We start from the raw sequence: 21275 nt of genomic DNA on the forward strand, positions 1-21275 counted from the left end.
TAGTGACACACACACACACACATGCACCAAAACGCACAGACACACATGCAGGCTTGCAAAATGACAGATTGGGAGACACACACATGCAGAAAAGCAAAAACATCTAAGCAGCAGACAGGCACACACACACACACACACACACATTCAGGCTTAGATGGTTGCACGTATTTATTCAGCTCCACATGCATATCCTGATACCCAGGACACATCTAAACACCCCATGCCACCCTGCTCACCTTCCTCAGCAAAGGTGCTATCAGGCTTTTGGGTGGGGTAGTGTGACGCGGCACCAGGACCTGCAGCAGTAATGAGCCAGTGTGTTTGATGAAGAGGACCCAGTCAGTCTGGCTGGGCGGAGACAGCACCACTAACAGCTGCTGTCACCACTGCTGAGGGATCACACTGCTCTACCAGCTGCCATCACTAATTCATCACACACACACACACACTCACAAACACACACCGAGTCATGTGCAGATGGATTCACCCGCACCTACGCAAGCAATTACCGCACACGGCCGCTCAGCTGCAAGATTGATACACATGCTCGTACACAAAGAAATGCTCTGTGTGTGTGTGTGTTTCACTATCTCAATCACACACACTCACTCATACATCTATATGTATACACACAGACAGACCCATTCCTCTTATCTGGCTGTCTCTGCCACCCGCACCACCTTCTCCCTTCATTCCTGGGTTAACTAACTCCATCTCTGCATCTGCTCCATCTGTACATCTCACAACAGTGAACATGTCTGGCTTATCAGATGGATCTCTGTTGGGTGTGCTTTTCATCTACTTTTGCATTATGAGACTAATAGTAATGAGGAAAATCATGTCTTTGAGTTTTTCTTTTTTACCAAGCATTTTCCAAATGAGTTACTGAGGGTGTGCAGTACTTTACAGTTTATAAGCTACAATGAAAATATTTTTTAAAGACCAATGGACATGTACATGTACATGCTTACTTTTAAACATAAAACTAATAGACTTTAACCTGCAGATTATCAAGTGACTGCGCTTCACCTTCGAGTGGGCTCAATAGCAGCTAATTGATGTTCAAGCTACAAGTTTACAGTCATGATTCACTCTCATCATCATCATTTTCAGCCACAGCAGTCCAGTGTTTTCAGTGAAAAAACGTCATAAAACATTCCTCACTGCTTGTGAGGCACCAAACGCCAGATAGAGAAAGTCAGTGACAAGTTTTTGGACATTTTGAAGCATTTTGTGACAGTGACCACGACAAAGCTAAAAGGAGAGTGATTATTGGACAAGAAGTAATCAGCTGACCTAAACCATGACTCCAAATTAACTCCATCTATTCCACATTTCCTGGATGTGTAAAAAGGTTTGTTAACATTGTCACACCAACATAAAAAGGTGATCTGTATTACTGCTGTGTTTGAGATTTAATATTTTAGTCAGGGCTGTGGTTACTGATTGTAATGGTAAGGCAGTCTTGATAATAAGGTCCCATAGTGGCATTTAAAGTGATGCCCAACCAGCCAGGCAAATTTTTGTTTAAAGTCTGTTATAAATACAAAAGAAGGAGAACAACTGGTGTATCTATTTACAGCACAGCCAAAAAATGTGAATTGATAACTTTCATCACATCACATCGTTTTAATACTGCAGACTAAATAAGATGATCAGTACTGTGGTTTGACAAAATAATCATCGGTCCATGATCAAAGGTTGAGGCAAATTACTTTCTCTTGATATTCAGTTTCTCTTCGTTGTTTCTACATAAACAATATCACTGTGGTCTCTATAAACTGAGTCATTTTGCAGTGGCCTTGAAAAGCACACCATTTAAACAGACACTTAACCTACAGTGCAGAGCAGCACTCAGAGACAGCACTGGTGCACACAGCTGCCATCATTATCCTTGAACTGAGTCTCTCAGCATTTCAGAGTCATTGCAGATACATCATTACCAACCTGGGATTCAGTGGTGGCCTCCATGCTGCACGGCTTATGCTACGCATTGATCTCATGCAGACATAGTGGCTCAGATGCTGAGCTTTGTTGACAGAAAAGCGTTGTTGCTCAGGTCCTTTTGTCACGATGCCACTGTAGATTATTAGTGCAGTATTTTAGCTCACACCTGTGGGGCCAGCAGTGAAGGGGCAGCCTGTAACTCCAAGAAAATACCTGTGTGGCTTGTTCTGTCAGTTCGATGACTGCTGTACTCTGTTCATGTTATTGAACAGCAGTGGTGGTAATCAGTTTTCAGCACCTAGAGGAGCCACACTTCTTTTCTCTCCCCTCCCGTTTTTTTGCATTTCCTACCCTTGCTCATCTTTTCTACTGCCTCCTGTCCTCTTTTTCATTTAATCTCCTCTGTTTTTTTTCCTCTTCGCTTCCCTCTCCTTTCCTCCTCCTCCCTCTCTTCCTCTTCCTCTCTTGCTAGTGCGTGATAGGCAGCATTAGCCGGTGGGTGCCGGGCGGCCTGATTACTGTGAACCATCCACAGCTGCAGCAGCCTAATGAGGAAAACACTCCCATCAGCCAGTAATTGCTGTTTAGGAAGCTAGTTGGCACGAGCTTTGCGGAGTCGCTCAGACCGGCTGCAGAGCGAATCACAACCCACCCGGCAACTCATTGACAGCACAGCATGCGTCACTCTGCTGGTTTCCACTTTTTTCGTTTTTTTAATGCAAAAAAAATAGAAATCCTTGTTTCTTCTCGCAGCACCTCTCATTTGGTATTCTTCTACACTGCCTTGGTATGATATTGAAGCTAATTTGTGAGATGAACAATGAGAGTGAGGTCAGGGGAGTATCAGAGGAAATGGGGCATGAGGAAAGAAATGGTGGTAGAAAATAGAAGTGTTAGGGGAAAGAGGGGAAAAGGAAAAATAATGGCACTGAGAGTAAGAGACATAGGGAAATGGGCAGGAAGCAAAATAGGGGTAGTGTAAAGTGAAGGAATGAGTGAAAGCAAGAGCAACAAATACAAAGTAGATTGGGTGGAAGAGATACTAAAGGATAAGCCTGGTAATATTCTATATGTGTTTGCTGTCAACAAATCCCAGCTAAGACCAAACCAAATACACTCTCCATTGGTTTCTACTGAAAAGTCTGTTCTTTAAAAGCTGGTCACAGATATATAACTTTTATTTTGGAAAAAAAGTAATTTCCCCTAACAGCTGTGTATTGTACTTTTTATCAAATGCTACTCAAACAGGATAAATGATGTGTTTACTGGGGACAGTATAATATGTCCCAGCAAATATTTACACCAGCATGGATTTTATATTTATTAATGTGTGTTTTTAATTTAAAAAATAAATTTAAAAAAATAGAAACAGATAATGCTTATAATAGGAAAACTTAGAATAGCACCAGATTTATGCTTTACGATAGGAAGGAACTGAAAAACAGAGACGGTAAAAGAGGAATTTGCAAGTGTATCTCAGGGAGAGATGTAGAGAAAACAAAAGAGTGAAGAAGTGACATAAAATTAGAGTGAAGTGCTGTATGAGACAGACAGGCAAAGGGAACAAAGTAAACAATATCAGCCATGTGTTATTACAAGTCAGAGAGTAGGGCTTAGAAAGATACAAGATGAAGGTCAAGCAATAAAAAATGCGCAAACAGTTTTTTTCTGTCCTCCTGCTAGAATCCCCCAGACTGCAGTAAGGCAAGAAAGCTGGTGTGCAACATCAATAAGGGCTGTGGTTATGGCTGCCAGCTCCACCATGTCGTCTACTGTTTCATGATCGCTTATGGTACCCAGCGCACGCTCATCTTGGAGTCTCACAACTGGCGCTACGCCCCTGGCGGCTGGGAGACTGTTTTCCTGCCTGTCAGTAACACCTGCACTGATCGCTCTGGGGCCACCACTGGACACTGGTCAGGTAGGCACATACATATTATTAACTACACACAGCAGCAGTTCTGCCCACTGCACCTTTTAGTACTTAATATGAAATAATCTTTGCTGTTTTTTGGACCAGACAAGCTAAAAAGAAAAGGGTCTGCCAGACCTGTTTTGTGCTGCTACAGCAAAAACAGTGTGAATTATGTGGCTAAGCAGGACTGTGCAATGTCTGTTAAAGCAGCCAGTGTAGCCACAGCAGGTTACTGTTCAAAGACTCCATTGCCAAGACATCCTGTGATTGGTTTTGAGTAAGTAACCCACTCCTCTCCTAAGTTTCCTCTTTAGGCTGATAAAGACTGAGATTTTAAGGAATCCTTTTTGTGGAATTGTTGTCCTCTATTTGTTAAGCCATGCTTTTATGTGCACTGCAAATATCACTGACTATGCACAACAGCAGATGTATAGAGTCTTAGGTAAAGAGGACTGCATGGATGAACCTGTAGCATACACTGACTTATGAGTCCTATGTTTTCACATAAAGTTTGTCTTGTGCAACATAAATATTTCCTTGCTAAAAATCCACTTGGACGTCAAGATTTACTCTTTAATGTAAAAAATTATATACTAATCATCTCACTAATTAAGTGGAATGTAAATAAGTAACAATGTTTGAATGTAGTGAACTCTGATCTCTTGAAAACCTGCAATGGTGCCAGTGCAAGACCCTAATTTCACAAGTGTAATGTTAATAGGCCTTTATTTTACAGTATATCTGAGCACCTATCATGCAAATGACTTCAGATGATAAAGGGTTTAGCAGGGGGCTTTGCACCCTCAGGACACCTTTATGCTGTAATTTTCTAAATTTATTAGTGTTGAAACCTTATCAGCTTTTCTCTGCAGCATAATCTTGTGGTAAATGCCACCAATCCTTTGTGGTTTCCTTCAAAAAGAAATGGGTTCCTTACTAGTGCATCTTAGTATTGTTTGCCTAACCCTTTTTTTAAGCAGGACATTGAGTTGTGTTGTTATTTTAAAGAGCAGCTATACCACATTCCACCGTATATGTCTTTATATTGCTATCCTGGATTTTGTGTTTCTCTCGGATGTGAGACATTATATTTTATTTATAGAGGATGCATGTATATGCATCTGTGACAAGGTATTTATGTCTGGAAAACATCTAGCTTAGATAGCAACAAAGTCATTATGGGATCTGTGGGTTTTTCTTCTGCAAAGGAGTAATGGATAATAAAAATACAAAAAAGAAAATCCATGTAAAATAAGTCAAATTTATAGCTTTATAGCTGTGATGAAAAATAGAAAATTATTGAGAGTAGTAAATGTTTAGATTTTACAGGAAGGAAAAAAACACATATAAAATTTTGCCTCACAGCCCAATACTGATACTTATTCTTCTACAGAATAATTTTGACACTATCTGCGGTACATAAAGAAAACAGACATTCACAGTTTTTGATGCTTGATGCTATGGACACATGACTGTCAGTACCAAAAGGAAGGTCCCAGGTCTGCTGTCAGTCTATCCAACCAATGCATGTTGCTCTTTTACTACACTTGTTTTACTGAGTGGACAGTATCACAGTGCTCTGCACCATCTCACACACGTGGTAAAAGACTGATTTCTGAACACACAAAGGGAAACCATTCTTCTTGTGGAACAATGGTTCACTGATCAAAGAGCTAATTTGCCAAAGAGAGTGTATTCCTGGGAGGTTCTCAGTGGAGATATTACTGTCTTATGAGTGAGTCAGAGAGCAGCAGGAGAAACATAATGTTCCCTGTCATGTAAAGTTGGAACAAGAGTTCTCTAAGTTCATAAACCCAGTTTCAAATGAAAAAAGAATAGGGAGGCCCTGTATTTTTGTCTGGATGGCATTTCTCTTGGTTCTCCCATTTAATAGCCACATTAATCTTATCAAATATTTTTTAGACATCATCACAAGTAAGTTTAAAATCCAGTATTAAGAATCTGCTTCCACACTGATCCGTATGCTTTAAGTAATGATGCATATAGGAAATATATGTAGTGTAAAGATGAACTTTAGAAGAGATTTGTGATCTCATTACAAAGCTGTGGGAGGAAGACATTTGTACATTCATGCCAGGAAGTGGGGGCCTGAAAATATGCTCATTCCCCCATATGTGAATCATGCCAATGCTGTTATATAAGCAAAGATATGCCTGGGAATATTTTTTCTGTTCAATATTTAATGCTTCTACCAATTTATATTCAGTTCATGCACCAGCACACACACACACACACAAATTGAAGCTTCTGTTTCTGTCCTTGTTTTTAACATGTTTTTTATGTACCCTTTCTATGAAAGGCCATTTTTAATGAGTCATTATGCCATTTATTTGGAAGTGTGTTGTGGAGGCTGTGTTTGCAGCTGTATTAGGGCCTGTCTGCAGCAGTTAAGAAGCCACTTTAATCTGACAGAAACATGGACCTCAAACTTGTTTTTGCTTAAATCAGTGGTTTACAGACACACACACACACACACACTGGAAGGAAAAACTCCACAGGTTTTAAGACTGAAAATGGGTGAAGGTTGTCTGCCAGCCATAGCCCTTCTGGGGAGATGAGATTAGCTGGGAGTCTTTGTGTGTCTGTTTGTGCCTTTGTGTATTTGAACGCACATTTTTTTATTGTTATTTTAGTTGGTTGTCATTGCTACACCACCTTCTTTCTACTGTTTTTATATTCTGTTCACATATATGTGCATGTTCATGTGTGTGTATCCATATTGATGGGTACATACAGAGTAAATATGGATGTGTGTGTGTTTCCCACCTTTGTTCACACATACAAGTGTGCATTGTGCACATGTATGCACCGTTGTGTTCAGACAGTTGGCCTTGATGTGTAGGGTAGGCTGGCAATGCACAGGGGTTTTCTGCTGCCCAGAGAGGTGACCTTTTCAGCCTAATCAGCCCTGCTCAACCCTCTTCCCAAGGCTACTTCCAAACAGGACTCAGCCTGGAAGGGGCCAATGCCAGACCAATACCAGCTCCACCCCCGCCTCAGCCCCTGGCATTACACAGCCTTGATAGAAAGAAGCTTACCTTGGCCTTTAAGTAAAGACAAGGAAAGAACAGCTGTCCGTCACAAAAGCTGGACTCTCTGGGGTTCAAAGATTTGGATTTATGCTGAAACAGAGCAAGAATGATTACGCCTGGGGAACAACACTGTAATGTCATGCTGCATTACTATGTAATATGTGTTTATTTATACAATCATTTATTATGCATGGTATACATAATAAAAAATGAACACACAGTTATTAGACTGCTACTGTTTCCATTTAGGGCTGAAGCTGGAAAAACTATACTGACAACTTGTTGATATCTCTAAACTCTGTGTACTGTTCTAAAAAAAAATCAATAAAAGATTCAAGTCCGCTCAGTAAAATTGGTTCTGACAAGATGTGAAACTGAGCCATTCAAGTGACTTTTATTTTATACTGTAGACCAAAATCATAAATTTGCCTTAAGGGGCTTTATGGCCCATGTAGCATTACACATCATCTATTCTTAAACTCTCAAGGGACAATAATGGAGGGAATACATTTTCTTAGACCACCAGGCTAACCAACAACCTGCCCTCAACATGTTTTCAATCACCAGCCATTCTGATAATACACCAATGAACTTGTTGTACCTTTGTATCAGTGTAAATATCTTTGGGGTTTAGAGTGCTGATCAAAAACAAGCAATATGAAGAAAACTGTGATATGCATTTTTGATTTGCTTTGCACATGACAAGAACTAAAGAATTGATGAAACGACAAAAAGAGTTCTTGACATTGATGATCATGTAATTATCCATTGAAATGTTGAATCCTGAGTGTCTCATTCTGTCCCTGCCTTATTTGCTCAATCCAGGAGAGGCCCATGACAAGGATGTCCAGGTTGTAGAGTTACCTATAGTGGACAGTCTCCACCCTCGGCCACCTTACCTGCCCCTGGCGATCCCCGAGGACCTGGCCCCGCGCCTGCAGCGTCTGCACGGTGACCCCTCTGTCTGGTGGGTGTCCCAGTTTGTCAAGTACCTGGTGCGGCCTCAGGCGTGGCTGGAGAAGGAGATCCAGCAGACCACTGCTAAGCTGGGCTTCAAACACCCCATCATCGGGTAAGAACTCGGCTATCACTCCTCAGTATGTGGTTTTATCTTTTTCTTTTTCTGCAGCATGTAACACTTCAATAATAATGACTTTGTTCGTAAAGCTTTTCCCTATGATAAAGTTTACAAAGCACAATCAAAGCAAACAGAATGACTAGGAAGACAAAAATAGAGACAGCCATATGGCCTGTGGAGGAATAGATACTGCTTTAGGTGAGGTTAATATGAGGTTAATATGTTATTAAAAGTAACTTAATTTGATGGTAGTGTTTTGGGAGGCTTTTGCTTTTTCATTACTTTGCTGCTTTACGCTCATACAGCCCATATTCATGCAAATCAACTTGCTTAAAGAAATTTCTTCACTCTGTACTCAGCACTCTGTCTTTATTAACAGTGGCATATGTCTGATTCAGCCTTTTTTGTTATGTATTAATGTTCCCATGAGATTTTTTTAGTCTCTGGCACAATCATTTAATACTGAGGATATGCTGATGCCAAATACTGATCTGATATTTTGTCTTTATTATAAAGCAGTTATGTAGCTACATATTGAAACCAACGCTGGCTGATTTTTAAAATCTCTAATTCCAAATCAGACAAGGAAAGAGAAGCTTATTACACATTTGTGACTGCTTTAAACAGGAAGAGCTTAGTTAGCAGCTTTTAGTCATTTTTGTCAATTAAAGTTTAAGAATGATTGTGTTGTATATTTTCCAACAAAGACCAAAAACTGTAATCAGTTTATTTATGTAGCCAAAGCCTGATTTAGCTGATTTGTCTGTGATGTAGAAAAACACATGAGCAAGCCAAACTCCACTTAAGTAACATGTTCTTTCATTACAGGGATTATGGGTACTGGTGTTTATTTTCAATTGACCCTAAAAACTTTATGCTAGTGCCACACATACTCAATAGTAGTAATCTGCAGTGAAAACTATCATCCTCAACAGATGCACCATTTACTCTTGTTTGAGAGGAGCAAAGTTACAGTGTAGTTGCAAAAGTTTTGTTCATTTTTAAAGAAAAAGAAGTAAGAAAGCCCCTGTAGCAGAAAAAAAACATTAAAAATTAGTCTTTTAATGTTGATTCACAGTTACTTTTTTTTTTTTCATGATCTTAAGTAGAACATTTTTGTGGCATGTGCAAAGGTTTGGGTGTCCTACTTATTCAATACGTTGACAGATATCACAGCTTGCAAATGTTTTTTGTTTTATTTTAATGCAACTGTAATTCATCCTGAAGAGGACAGTAATGTTTGTAGCATATAAGGGAATTCATCCAGTAGTGCTGAGACACTTCAGTATTGCTGGTGGCACTAAATGCAGAGTCAGGGGAACAGTAAAGGGAGTAGTCATCATCTTCTGGGATTCACACTGAATTGCACCAAATTCCATGGCAATCCATCAAATCCTCATTGAGATAATTCAGTCTAGATTGAAGTGGTGGACCAACTGAACGACCAACATCACCACCATGCCTAGAACCATGCTGCCAGAGTGGCTAAAAGTATATAGCCTTGTTCTTTAACAATCTATATTTCAAACAGTCTGATCTCCCATTTCTATGCAAATCACCTCACTGCACTAATATCTGAGCATACGTCACAATATAACTTTTAATGAAACTTGGCGTAAATGTTGCAGATGAGATAATACCAACAATTTCAAATAGGCTCTGTCATATTGCCTCGATTTTGATTGTGACTGATCACAAAGTGCTGTCTCCTGAGATTCTGCTTTTACAGTTTGAAACTCACTTGAGACTTCTTATGGTCCAGTGCAGCATAATTGGAAAGCGTGAGGTGCTTAGTTCCCATGAGGGACCGCCCTTACAGGAGCGTTTGCAGTCAGTACCATAAGCCACTTTTGATAGCAGCTTCTTAAAAAGAGGCTGGACATGTTTAGCAGCTTGTTTATTTGTTTACCTTTCTCTATACAAACATTCATGTGCTGTCTGTCTGCCAGCATCATTAAAAAGGACTGCAAATTATTTTCTACAGCTGCTTTAACCTACTTGGTCTAATGTATCAGAGGATTTACCATATTATAACAACACACACAGTGACTGGCAAACAGTCAGTCATGGGAAAGTATGTGAATGACTTTCAGGTACCTTTCTCAGCTTGTCTAAAGTTTTCGCATCGTCTCATGAGACTGACTCCACCCGACTTCACAGAGAAGTAGTTTAAAACGAATACTACAAGTTATTGTCTAATATATGGGAAGTCAGCCTCGTTTAGTTGTGTCGACCCATGCCTGAATCTCACGTCTCACTGTTGGTAAGTTCTTTTCTTTACCTTCTGCTGTACATTTTACTGTGAGCAGTCTTTCTCCTCGTCCTGTTCTGCTTAGTTCTCGCTCATCTTGCCACACTTTTCCTTTCTCTCTCACTTTTTTCAGATGACTTTCTCTGGTTTTTACCTTTCTGCCTTTCATCAATCGAGCAGCTGGCGTGTCTTTCTCCCAGTGTTCTCTGACTCTCTTTTTGTCCCTTATTTTTTTTATCTTTTGTCTGACGCCCCCTCCTCTCACATCCCTCATTTGTGATCGTTCCTTTGTCTTCACTTTTTCAAGATTTTAAAATTTTTTTATGCTTCATGCTCACCTTTCTATCATGTTCCCCAGACCCACATTCATTTCTATAGTTCTCCTGCACTCATAGTTTTCTGCACAGCTCTATCACTGTTCATTGTTTCCCACTCCACCTCCCCTATACACACACACAAACATCTATCCCTTTTGTCCCAATATATCACAGTGGAAACGCTTCTTGAAATCAAATGCTGGGTATAAAAAAAGTTTTTCCCCCTTTTCCCCTCCCTCCTTACCTCCACATTGCACTGATGTTACAACCAAGTGCCTGTATGCTTCTGGCTGCACTGTGGGGAATGGCCATACGTATGTGGGTGTGTGATGTGTGAAAGTGGGGCTGAAAGAGATCAATAATGTTGGTGCTAGAAAAAAGCAAGAGGGCAACGGTAGTTGGAGATGCAGGGTGTGATAGAGAGAGCGGTAAGAGAGAGAGAGAGACGCAGCTTGTCCACAATCCTCACACACCTCAGTCACCACTACCAGTCTCTAGCTGCTGCTCCATTAGGACAAAAGCTGCAGGAAGGCTGGAAGCCACCATGTAAAAGCAGCGATCAGCACAACTACACCCTGCCACCATTTAATGCTGCCTAATGATAGCAAAGACATTCAGAGATTAAAAGAAAACGTGACTGCTACTTCTTCTGCTGATACACTGTGTTATCACCATGGCAATGCAGTTACCTAGAGCTGAATTCACGTTATCCTTTATAATATCTCTTTGTCAGGTCCACTGTATGTGACGAAGGCTTACAATACACTGTCTTTAACAATCAGGCTCTCTCAGGCTGAAACACAGGTCAAAACACCTTTTTAAAAAACATCAATATCTTGGAGAAAATCTGATTTTCTTGTCATATAGTAACTAACATTTTTTCTCACCTTGTGTGACTGGTGCATAATTAGCACCCAATTTGCATTTTCTCACTATTTCACTCACCTTCTGTTATTATTATTATTAAGATGATGAGATGTTCTCACTTGTACTTGTTTCATTGGAGACTAATTTACAATAAACTAAAGAAGATAACGCCTTCTTGCACCAGGTAACATAACAAATTGGGATGCACCTCATAGAGCTGAGGGGAACTGCAGACAAACATATATTAGCTTTGCTTTCATTTAAAATTGTATTTGAAATTGTGCTGAAAATAATTAAACATTTTTACTTGCACAAATTTGTATTTACAACACAGTTTGTCATTTATTGTATTTATATACTATCACCATACAGCAACCCAATCTCAATCTGTGTGAGCACCTATGGCAGATTTATGAGTGATGGGTTAGACAGCACTCTCCACCAACATCATTAAAACACCAACTGAGTGACTGTCCTTTAGAGGAATGGAGTTCATCCATCAGTGGAGTTTGTCCAAGCTGCACTTCAGCCACTGATGCTGTTTTGGAGCTTTGTCAGGGTTCACTATGTTACTGAGACACTTAATGTTCGCTTTTGCTTTCATTTGTTACCCATTTGTAATTTTGAACAGTAAAGGTGGGTCTTAATAACAACACTGACATATTTTGATGTGAAAGTACATGTTGCATAAGCAGTGATTCTCTGTGATATGTTGTGAACTGTTTTCCAAAGATTCAAATGCTAATGGCAGCTACAGTTCAAAAGCCAAGTAGCTCAGAGCTGCTGTATTCTTCCTTATTGGCTGCAGTGAGCACTGAGGTCACTGTGGAACAAATAATTTATTCAGTCTATATGTTATTATCACAATCCACCAGAATCAGCGGTTGCTGTGTCTAGTGTGGGTGTGTTTGATGTCTTTAATTTATGCATTTACGCCCACCATGAGGATTGCCCTGCCTCGTCAGTACTGTATGAATAGAGAGAAATGAATTGAATTATTGTCTGGCTGCAGTGTGGGACAGTGCTGAGGCGGGGGGAAGTGGGAGGGAGGAGATAGCTAAGAACTAAGCAATCCCTCAGCGTGGCCTCTGCTGCTCTGACAGAAAGAGAAAGGGACAAGACAAAGAGGGTTCACAGGAACAAAAATCAGCAGACATGAAAGAAGTCTGAAAGAAGGCAGGAGGCAGGAGAGAGGGACCTGACAAAGGATGGAAAAGCCTGGAGTCAAGACCTCTGTCCGATCAGAGAGGCAGAGACCGAATTAACGACTCTGACACCCTTTCTTCCAACTCACCCTCCTGTTCTTTCCTCCATTCTTCGGATTTTTTGCCACATAAATAAAGTGTCTATTTCTCTGGTGAGCATCCCCAGTAGGCACTGATTGATCTCTGGCCAGTGGTAGAAATTAGGCACAGGCTCTTTATTCTCTTTCTCTCAAGCTTTTCCTTCCTTTTGACTTTTTCCACTTCCACTTCTTACAAAAGAGGTACAGTCAACCGTTAGGTCAGGGGAGCCAATTTAATCCTTAAAGCAAATATGAAGTCCTAAATGGGAGAAGAAAAACACTCAAATTCTCCACCAGGTGCCTCTGTAAAGGCTTCTGACCCTGCATGTTCCACTGGAGCCGCTCTCTGGCCAACAGTAGACAGTGGGTTGTAGTGGGCAGCAGTGGGAAAGTGTACATGTTCACTCAATTTTCCCTGAATCAGTGAAGTTTGAAAAATGTGTTTTACTTCCTAGGTTTTGGAATTTGATTTGCTCCCCGAGGGCAGAAGTCACAATGCAGATGTGGCTGGGTAGTTTTGTAATTGAATACTTTTGGGGGCATAACATTGTGTTCCAGTGTGCATCAGTTTGAGGGATGCTCCTGTGTCAGAGTGTTTCCCTTCTTGCCAGTCCTTTGTTCTGTTCAAGCTGTGTCTTTTTCACATACGAACACCCAGTGACAGCACTCTCTCTTTGTCCTTGGTTATTGTAAGTGATGACAAGGACACTGCAAAAAAATACAGTTGTGTTGGTTACATCTTAAACTTTGCCTCTCTGTCACTGTTTGCTTTTTCTTTTTTCTTTTTATCTTTGTGTGTTTGTGTTTATACCAACAATACGAAGATTCTCAAAAAGTGCCATTTAAGTTAAAGTGCTATTTCTTTTGCTGATTTTACAGAAAGAAATACTGTTTTGAAGTAATACAACACATGCAGTTTCTGTTATTGTTAAAAAAAACTGTTATTGTTAAAAAAAAGTGTTCAGCTCAACAGAAAAAACCCATCACTGTTGGTTCTTTTTAACCACTGTCGGTTTTTACTGAAGCAAGGCACTTATGATTATTAATTTAGCAGTCAGTGGTTTATTTTTTTAATTTTTTTTATTTTTTTACCTTATTTCCCTCAGTGATTTGTTGGTAAATCATCTACTTTTGCTTTAGGACATGCTACAAACTGTGTAGTCTTGTTGCACAGGTGACACAAGTTCATGTAATTGCAATTCATGTGTGTCCGAGACAAAGTTTTATATTTTAACGCAGTGGTCGTGAGGCTTCTATTTCATGAAACTGTCAAAACACTGCGTAAAAGACCTTTTTTGAGTTATTACTGTTAATTTGGGCAAAGAAAAATGTGCATAAAATTATTTTTGTGCATAGCTTAAATGCAGCTTATATTTAAATATTCACTAATTAATCAATTTGTTTTTGCATCTCTAATATTTTTCCTTTATCTTGTTTAAACACAGTGCGTTGCTCCAATGTAACCATAGTAACGATAGTAAACCAAACAGAAAAGTATCAGTACATAGAATGCAAAACTTCTCTGTGTATTGTTGTTAGATATGATGCTAGTTTGTAACCCAGTCTGTGTCTGTCTGTAGAGTCCATGTGAGGAGGACCGATAAAGTGGGGACAGAGGCAGCCTTCCACCCCATCGAGGAGTACATGCTGCATGTGGAGGAGCAGTTCCAACATCTGGCCAGACGTGTCCATGTTGACAAGAAACGAGTTTACCTGGCCACAGATGACCCCTCCCTGCTGCAGGAAGCCAAGACCAAGTCAGTGCCCAGGAAATGTGTGTGTGGTCTGTGAGCACGTCCGTATGTGTTTTGTGTGTGTGTTTGTTATGTGAGTTTTCTCTAAGTATCTGACTATGGTCATTTCCAGCCTCCTAACTGTGTGTGACTCATCCCACAATGTTGTTCCTTCCAGGTATCCAGACTACGAGTTCATCAGCGATAACTCCATCTCATGGTCGGCAGGCCTTCACAACCGCTACACTGAGAACTCACTGAGAGGAGTCATCCTGGACATCCACTTCCTGTCCCAGACTGACTTCCTGGTCTGCACCTTCTCCTCACAGGTCAGTCCACTCTGCTCAGTCTGCATTCAGAGACTGCATGAAATGCATTTTGATGTGTTTTCACATGAGAATGAGATCTGATTTTAGGATGTAACTCATGCAAGCCAGCACAGGGTGTTGACTGGAATATTAATGTTTTTGTAGACAAGGAAGCAAAGAACTGGACTGAAATGATTATGGTTGGTATGTTGTAAAAGAAAAATGTTTTGCAGCACATTTAAAAAACCTTCCCATTAGTATCCAGTGATTCACATGTAACTTCCCTAACATCTTAGTGAGTAGACTTAAATTAGAATAAATTATTGGTTTTGCAACAACGTCTTAGCACAGGGTCCACTTACCGAAATCATCCTAGAGCTCCCTGCCACAGGGTCTGTTGTCATGCATAGAGAAACATGCCACCGCCTGCTTCCACAGGACCAAACCTGCATGTGCAGATAGCATGATAACATGAAAACGAAACTTAAGTCCATTTACTGATGATGATGTGGCTGAAAGCTCTAGAAAGTGAGTGGAGCTTATTTTTAGTTTGTTGGGGGGTTTTTTGTCAAATAACTGTTTCCATTTGAAAGAAAATGGACTTTCAAGCTGAAAATGATTTAATAATAAGTGAAGGAACTAAATTGCTGTTTATGAGTAAGAATAACCAGGCACTTTCATAGGACAGAAAGCAGGTAAAGACTTACAGGAAAAACAACTTCATTGTCAGATAATTACTCACAAATCCGAAACAGTCATCATTTATAATGGCTCTTATGTTACAATAGGATTTGTCTTTTATTTTTCTGATCATCTGCACTTCTGAAGTGCTGTTTTATAGTGACTTATAATGTGGAGTGGATGGGTTGACTGCCAGCCCTAAAAATAATGTGTGAGCCACATAATTCCTGTTCACATTCTGGGCTTATTAGCCCATTGTAGGGATCTGACTGGAATGCACATTTATCCATCTGAAATGAAATGTATATCTGTTATGGTATGAAACCCTTTTGTCCCTTCACCAGTGTGTTCAGACGCCTCTATGGTTTTGTCATCATGCCAAACTCCTCTACATTTATCAGTCCAAAAACAAGAATAATTCCTGCTTCTTTCTGAATCAGGTCTGCCGTGTGGCTTATGAGATTATGCAGACATTGCATCCAGATGCCTCCTCCTTCTTCTATTCCCTGGATGATATCTACTACTTTGGAGGTCAAAATGCCCATAACCAGATTGCCATCTACCCCCACCAACCCCGCAACAGCGAGGACATCCCCCTCGAGCCTGGCGACGTGATTGGCGTGGCTGGAAACCACTGGGACGGATACTCCAAAGGCATCAACCGCAAACTGGGCCGCACTGGCCTTTACCCTTCATACAAGGTCAAAGAGAAAATTGAGACCGTGAAGTACCCGATGTACCCCGAGGCAGACAAACTGCTCAACTCTCAAAAGAAGTAAAAGAAGAAATGAAAAAAATTAAAGGAAGAGAAGGAGGTAGGAGAAACACGCAGACTCCGAGTCCAGGGAAGGAGGCTGCTTTTGTACAGAAGAGAAAGGCGTACTTAGTGCGCTAAGCTGAGAAGAAAAGAAAAATCCTGTACCCAGGGGTGATAGGAATGAAAATGCACTCTGTGTGTTTATGCTTGAGTGTGTATGAATGTGTTTGTGTATGTGTGCGCGAATGTGTGCGTGCACTTGTGTATATGCCTGTGCATATGTCAGGTTATGGAAGACGCCCTACCACTACTCCCCTGCCTGACGCTCTGACGTCAAATCTGTAGAGATGTAGACTTGAACACTGATTTTAAATAACGCAAGAAAATAATTAAAAGCTACACAACTGACCAAGCTTGTTCTCCTGAGACAAGACTGGGACTACTGTAAAACTGGCACACCCCAGAGTGAGCTTTGAATCAATGACTGGGGGAAAAAAATGACAAACTGGAAAAATGTTTTGATTTTTCAGTGGTTTTGATTCTAATCTTGCCTTTTTTTTTCTTTTCCTCCTGTTATGTTCTGTTTTTTTTTTGTTTACTGAATGTACTGTATCCTCTTCTTGCCATGCTCACCACCACCCCTGCCCCCCAGCTCCAATCACTGTGCTTCCTCCATCTCGTCTCTACATGTGCAATTAATTTTAAAATACCATGTTGTGCTTTTATCAAGTGTTTTTAAAGGTCTTAATTTGGTGTGTATGAAGCTTGTACATTGTATCCTGTACAGTGTATGTGTGTGTGTGTGTGTGTGTGTGTGTGTGTGTGGGTGTGCGTGTATGAGGATGGATGTGTGTGTGATCAAGTGTGCCTGTGTGCGCAGCAAGTGGCGTGTGTTTTTATTTTTGGCTTTCCTCCTGACTGAATAGTGTTTGTGTGGCCCAGTGGGAGGCTGGCGTTGGCAGGGGGATCTGTCCTCAGCCTCCAGCACTTGGAACTGTGGTGATCTCTAGTCACTCTGCTGTGACCTGTCATGAACAGTGGTAAGATTATGTGGAGTATGGTGAACTCATGGTACACGCACACACACAGGAGTCATCCTGAGGCTCACCAAAAGAAGCACTCTCCACTGAAAAAAAAAGTCCTTTTTGGCATCTCTGCTGTCACTTCTGTCCATACTTTTTTCTTTTTTACTTTTAACATTGCTGTTTTAAAATAAATGAGGAAAAATCTGCCTACGTTTAAAAATGATAATGATGATATCAGACTCATGAAGGCTTTTTTCATAACTTATGTTCTTGGGCATTGTCTTTGATAACCACAGATCTAATAAACTTGAGGAACCAAATCAACATTTTCCCTTCAGTCTGATTCTGCTCACCATCTGCTCCTCAGCTTCTTAACAGGCGACACCTGCTTGTTCAATCAGGCTGAACATGCTTCAAATACATTTCGCACATTCCAAACTGAGAATCGTTTTTATGTATTTGAAGAGTTCATTTCCTGGAGAGTATCTATCTATTTTTGAAGCATAAAAGGCATTACCTGAAGTTCATAATTTGATACTTCCATTAAAAGGAAGACCCTGGTTCTAACATTGATATAATTTTGGCATCCGACAATTTGAGCTACCTCTTACCTTCAAAAAGCACCAGTAGTTTGTTTTGTAAATTATTCAGTGAGTGTGAATCTATTTTTGGATCATTTCAGAGCAAAAAGCTCTAAATGTGTCATATTAAACTGAATGGAGACATTACTGTCCTTTTGAACATGCCTGTGACAGCTAGATGACATTTCTGCCCTAATTCCCAAAGATTTGTCCCCATAAAACTTCCTGATCTTGTCTAGCAGTGATGGAAGTAGTACTGGGATCCATTTTACTTAAGTAAAAGTAGAAATACCACAGTTTAACAAGTACAAATTTACTCTAAGCTAATATTAACTAACATATGCGCATAACTTGAGCTTGTGAATTTTCTACTCAGGATCAATAAGGTTTTATGATTGTGATTGTTATTGTGTTATATATTTGTAACTATAGTACAGTGACTATAGTTTTAAAATAAATCTACTAAAAATAAGAGGAGTAGAAGTAAAATATTTTAGTTGGGTAAATGTACTTCAGTTCGACCACTGTTGTCTTGTGTGTTACACTTCCTGCTTCTACATGTCCAAATCGTTTATGATCTCATTCTCTGTCTTATTTATGGGCTGTCTTGTTACATTCTTACTCAGGGGGCTCTAGGGGTTTCATTACAGATTCCTCTTTAATTTCAGTGCTGATCTGCATGCTCCATTGGACACCCATAAGGAAAGCCATAGCGCTGTTAGTAGGGATGCGCTTTTTTGTGTGTTTGAGGAAGAATAATAGTTTTATTGCCCCCACCCCCCCCCCCAGCCCCTCCGCCTGACAACAACACACAACCAATTTAGCCCACGTTGACAAAGCGTTCACAATGCACATGCAGCGTGAACATCTCTTTTCACTGAGAAAGAAGAGTCCCCCGTGGGCTTTAGAAACACACGCTAACTGGAGGGCACTTTAATTAACATACACTCGTCGCTGTCACAGAGGCCGGTAACAGTCGTTTAAGAGAGATGTTAGTTCAGTTAATTATTCTGTTAATTGGCCACTGTTCCTGATTGAGAGCAATCAGGTTTCTTTCTCTGACTTTGTGGTATAATTGATGTGGGCCTGTTGGGGGCACAGCAAAGTCCTGCTGTCCTGCCACCTTAAGCTGTGACTTCAGAGGGACATTGTCCCATTTGAGTGATTCATGTCCTAACACGTGTGTCAACAGGTCAAACCTTTCTCCACAGCCTGATATGAATTGTTTTACATTTATTTAAGTCTGTCTAAAACCATTCCTCACAGTGCTGTAGGTACATGGTCTTATGGGCTTCTTCTTCCTCTCCATACTGGTTATGAATGGTCCTTCCTAAATAAAGTACACGGTTCTTGCTTTGTGAAAAGAACTTTCTCATTTTGTTTCTCTAAATGCTGCTGTTTTGGTTGTTTCTCTTTGCAGTTATCTGTTCAGAAACCAACATATAAAGCTAATTTAAATTTTGATCTGATGATGGCAGTCACCAAAGTCTGAAGGAATATCTTAAAATGAATACCATTTAAAGGAACTTCATCTGGTTGTTGTCAAAATATTTCACACAACAGTCAGCCTCATGTTAGTGCTAGAGGAAAAAAATCACGCACTCCATGCATTAGTAGGAATATTTGTCTGACTCAAAGGGCTGAGGGCTGAGCGACAGTGCCATCTGTACGTAGCTATTGTGGCTGAAAAGACATCACACAGTACTCATTATATAATCTTAATCTGACTAAAACTCAAGACTGCACTGGAATTGTCTTTGGAAAGGATTGTGTAAGGGCCTGTTTGCAGAGGAGGACCAATCCCAGTGACAAATGCTTTTGCGATCTACATATGAGCATGTGAGTTTGTTTCAAATCAAATATGAAAAGCTGTGAACCGATCTTTAATGCTAGATTTCAATGTGGCCATGTAAGTCTGGTGGAATTCATCATATATGGAGATAAGTGGATATGCCGTCTCCTTGTGGAATTCTAATCTTGTAAAGGGCAGCTGAATTAATTCTGACTGACTCATGAAAAAAGCAGAGGAAATGGAAATGATGATTGTCATCCTGGCTGCCTCCAATCTGTGCATTTTTTACGCAGCAGTAACAAGTGAAGCTTGCTCTATGGTACCTGACCCACATCAAAACTGAGGGAAAAAACTAGAAGAAGAAACTTCACAAGGCAAAGAAGATTATAGGGTGTCAATCTTTGTCTTCTTCACCGCAATTCAACTCAGCAATTCACAGCAGTTTGGCTTTTATTAGCATTTTTAGACTCACCTGTTATCCTGGCTCGCTATAAACCTGATTCTATAAATTTGATTTACAGAGCAGGGGCAACTTAAGCGTGAGAAGTACATCATCACAAAAAACAAAGATGCTTTATCTGTCACATGAACTGTATATAACTGCACTCCCTGATGCGAATCCAGTAAACCAGTTTCTAATCTAGTGCTGACACACCGGAGGATCGTACTGATATTTGGAAAACAGATAGTTTAGAAAAAACGATTTACTGCTACCCATAATTATAAATGACACAAAGGATATAAATGTTCATACGTTTTCATTCAGCAGGTATAACAATATATATATATATATATATATATATTTGTATATTGATATGTATTATGTATAAGTTCCATGTTCATATTCATAAAACAAAGTTTAATATATTATTATCCTAAAAATGTAAAATCAAGAAATACATTTCAAACGCCTTAATTACATGTTGGTGTGTGCTGATTTCTGTCAGATATATCAGCAGAGCATGCTGACAACAGTTCCAAGGGTTGCATGGAGCAGCGGTGGAGTTGTTGACAGTTTCATGAAGAACACAGCAGCTCTAAAAGCTCAGTGATGTCGCTCAGATAATGGAGCTGCATTGCTTTGTTGTAAAACAGACAAAGCGCTTTGTATTGCCAGTCTGTGAAGACCAAGTGTGTTATTAGCACTGTGACTGTCTATTGGCATACTAATACATGGTAATGATGGCAGTGGATGAAATATTGTGATAATTTATGATGATATTTTACAGATAATTACAGGGTTTTTCCTTCTTTTTTTATATAGTTTACGGTTATTCCTATCATTTGTTATGATTTGAGAATGTGTCTGACGGGGCAAGAAACAGTGCAGTCAGGCAGTTATTCAGGTTTTAAAGTCCCTAAAATCTCTATAACATTAAACAGAAATCTAAGTTTATTTAAAAAGAACATCCTAATCATTTTAGAGAAACTTATTGGACTTTCTGAGTCAAAACTCTTTTCATCAGAGGTGTGGGTGTGGTTTGATCAGATCTGTTGAACAATTTGAAGTGTTTCTGAGTTCAGTCTGTATTTTTTTTAAAGCAGAAAAATGATTAGACATGAGTCAATCCAAACAAACTGATGAGAGCCCCTGTCTCACTCAGTCCTCCAGTATAAACCATTACTTTCTGTAATTAGCTGCCACTGTTGAGCCTGGTTTAGATAATATGGCTAAACTCACAGCT

At 40.0% G+C, this 21275-nt stretch overlaps 1 protein-coding gene across 1 annotated transcript in view; it reads left to right on the top strand.

Moving 5' to 3' along the window:
• fut8b (fucosyltransferase 8b (alpha (1,6) fucosyltransferase)) overlaps positions 1 to 19094 on the top strand; it is a 70482-nt gene extending 51388 nt beyond the window's left edge. Inside the window, exons 6-10 of the mRNA XM_026318870.2 lie at positions 3631 to 3868; positions 7741 to 7987; positions 14294 to 14470; positions 14625 to 14775; positions 15876 to 19094. Coding sequence (XP_026174655.1) covers positions 3631 to 3868; positions 7741 to 7987; positions 14294 to 14470; positions 14625 to 14775; positions 15876 to 16214 — 1152 coding nt within the window. The 3' untranslated portion in view covers positions 16215 to 19094. The remainder of the gene's footprint in view (positions 1 to 3630; positions 3869 to 7740; positions 7988 to 14293; positions 14471 to 14624; positions 14776 to 15875) is intronic.
• Positions 19095 to 21275: the final 2181 nt, after the last annotated feature.

The sequence above is a fragment of the Mastacembelus armatus genome, chromosome 24, assembly GCF_900324485.2.
Source record: "Mastacembelus armatus chromosome 24, fMasArm1.2, whole genome shotgun sequence".
In the NCBI taxonomy this organism is placed as follows: Eukaryota; Metazoa; Chordata; class Actinopteri; order Synbranchiformes; family Mastacembelidae; genus Mastacembelus; species Mastacembelus armatus.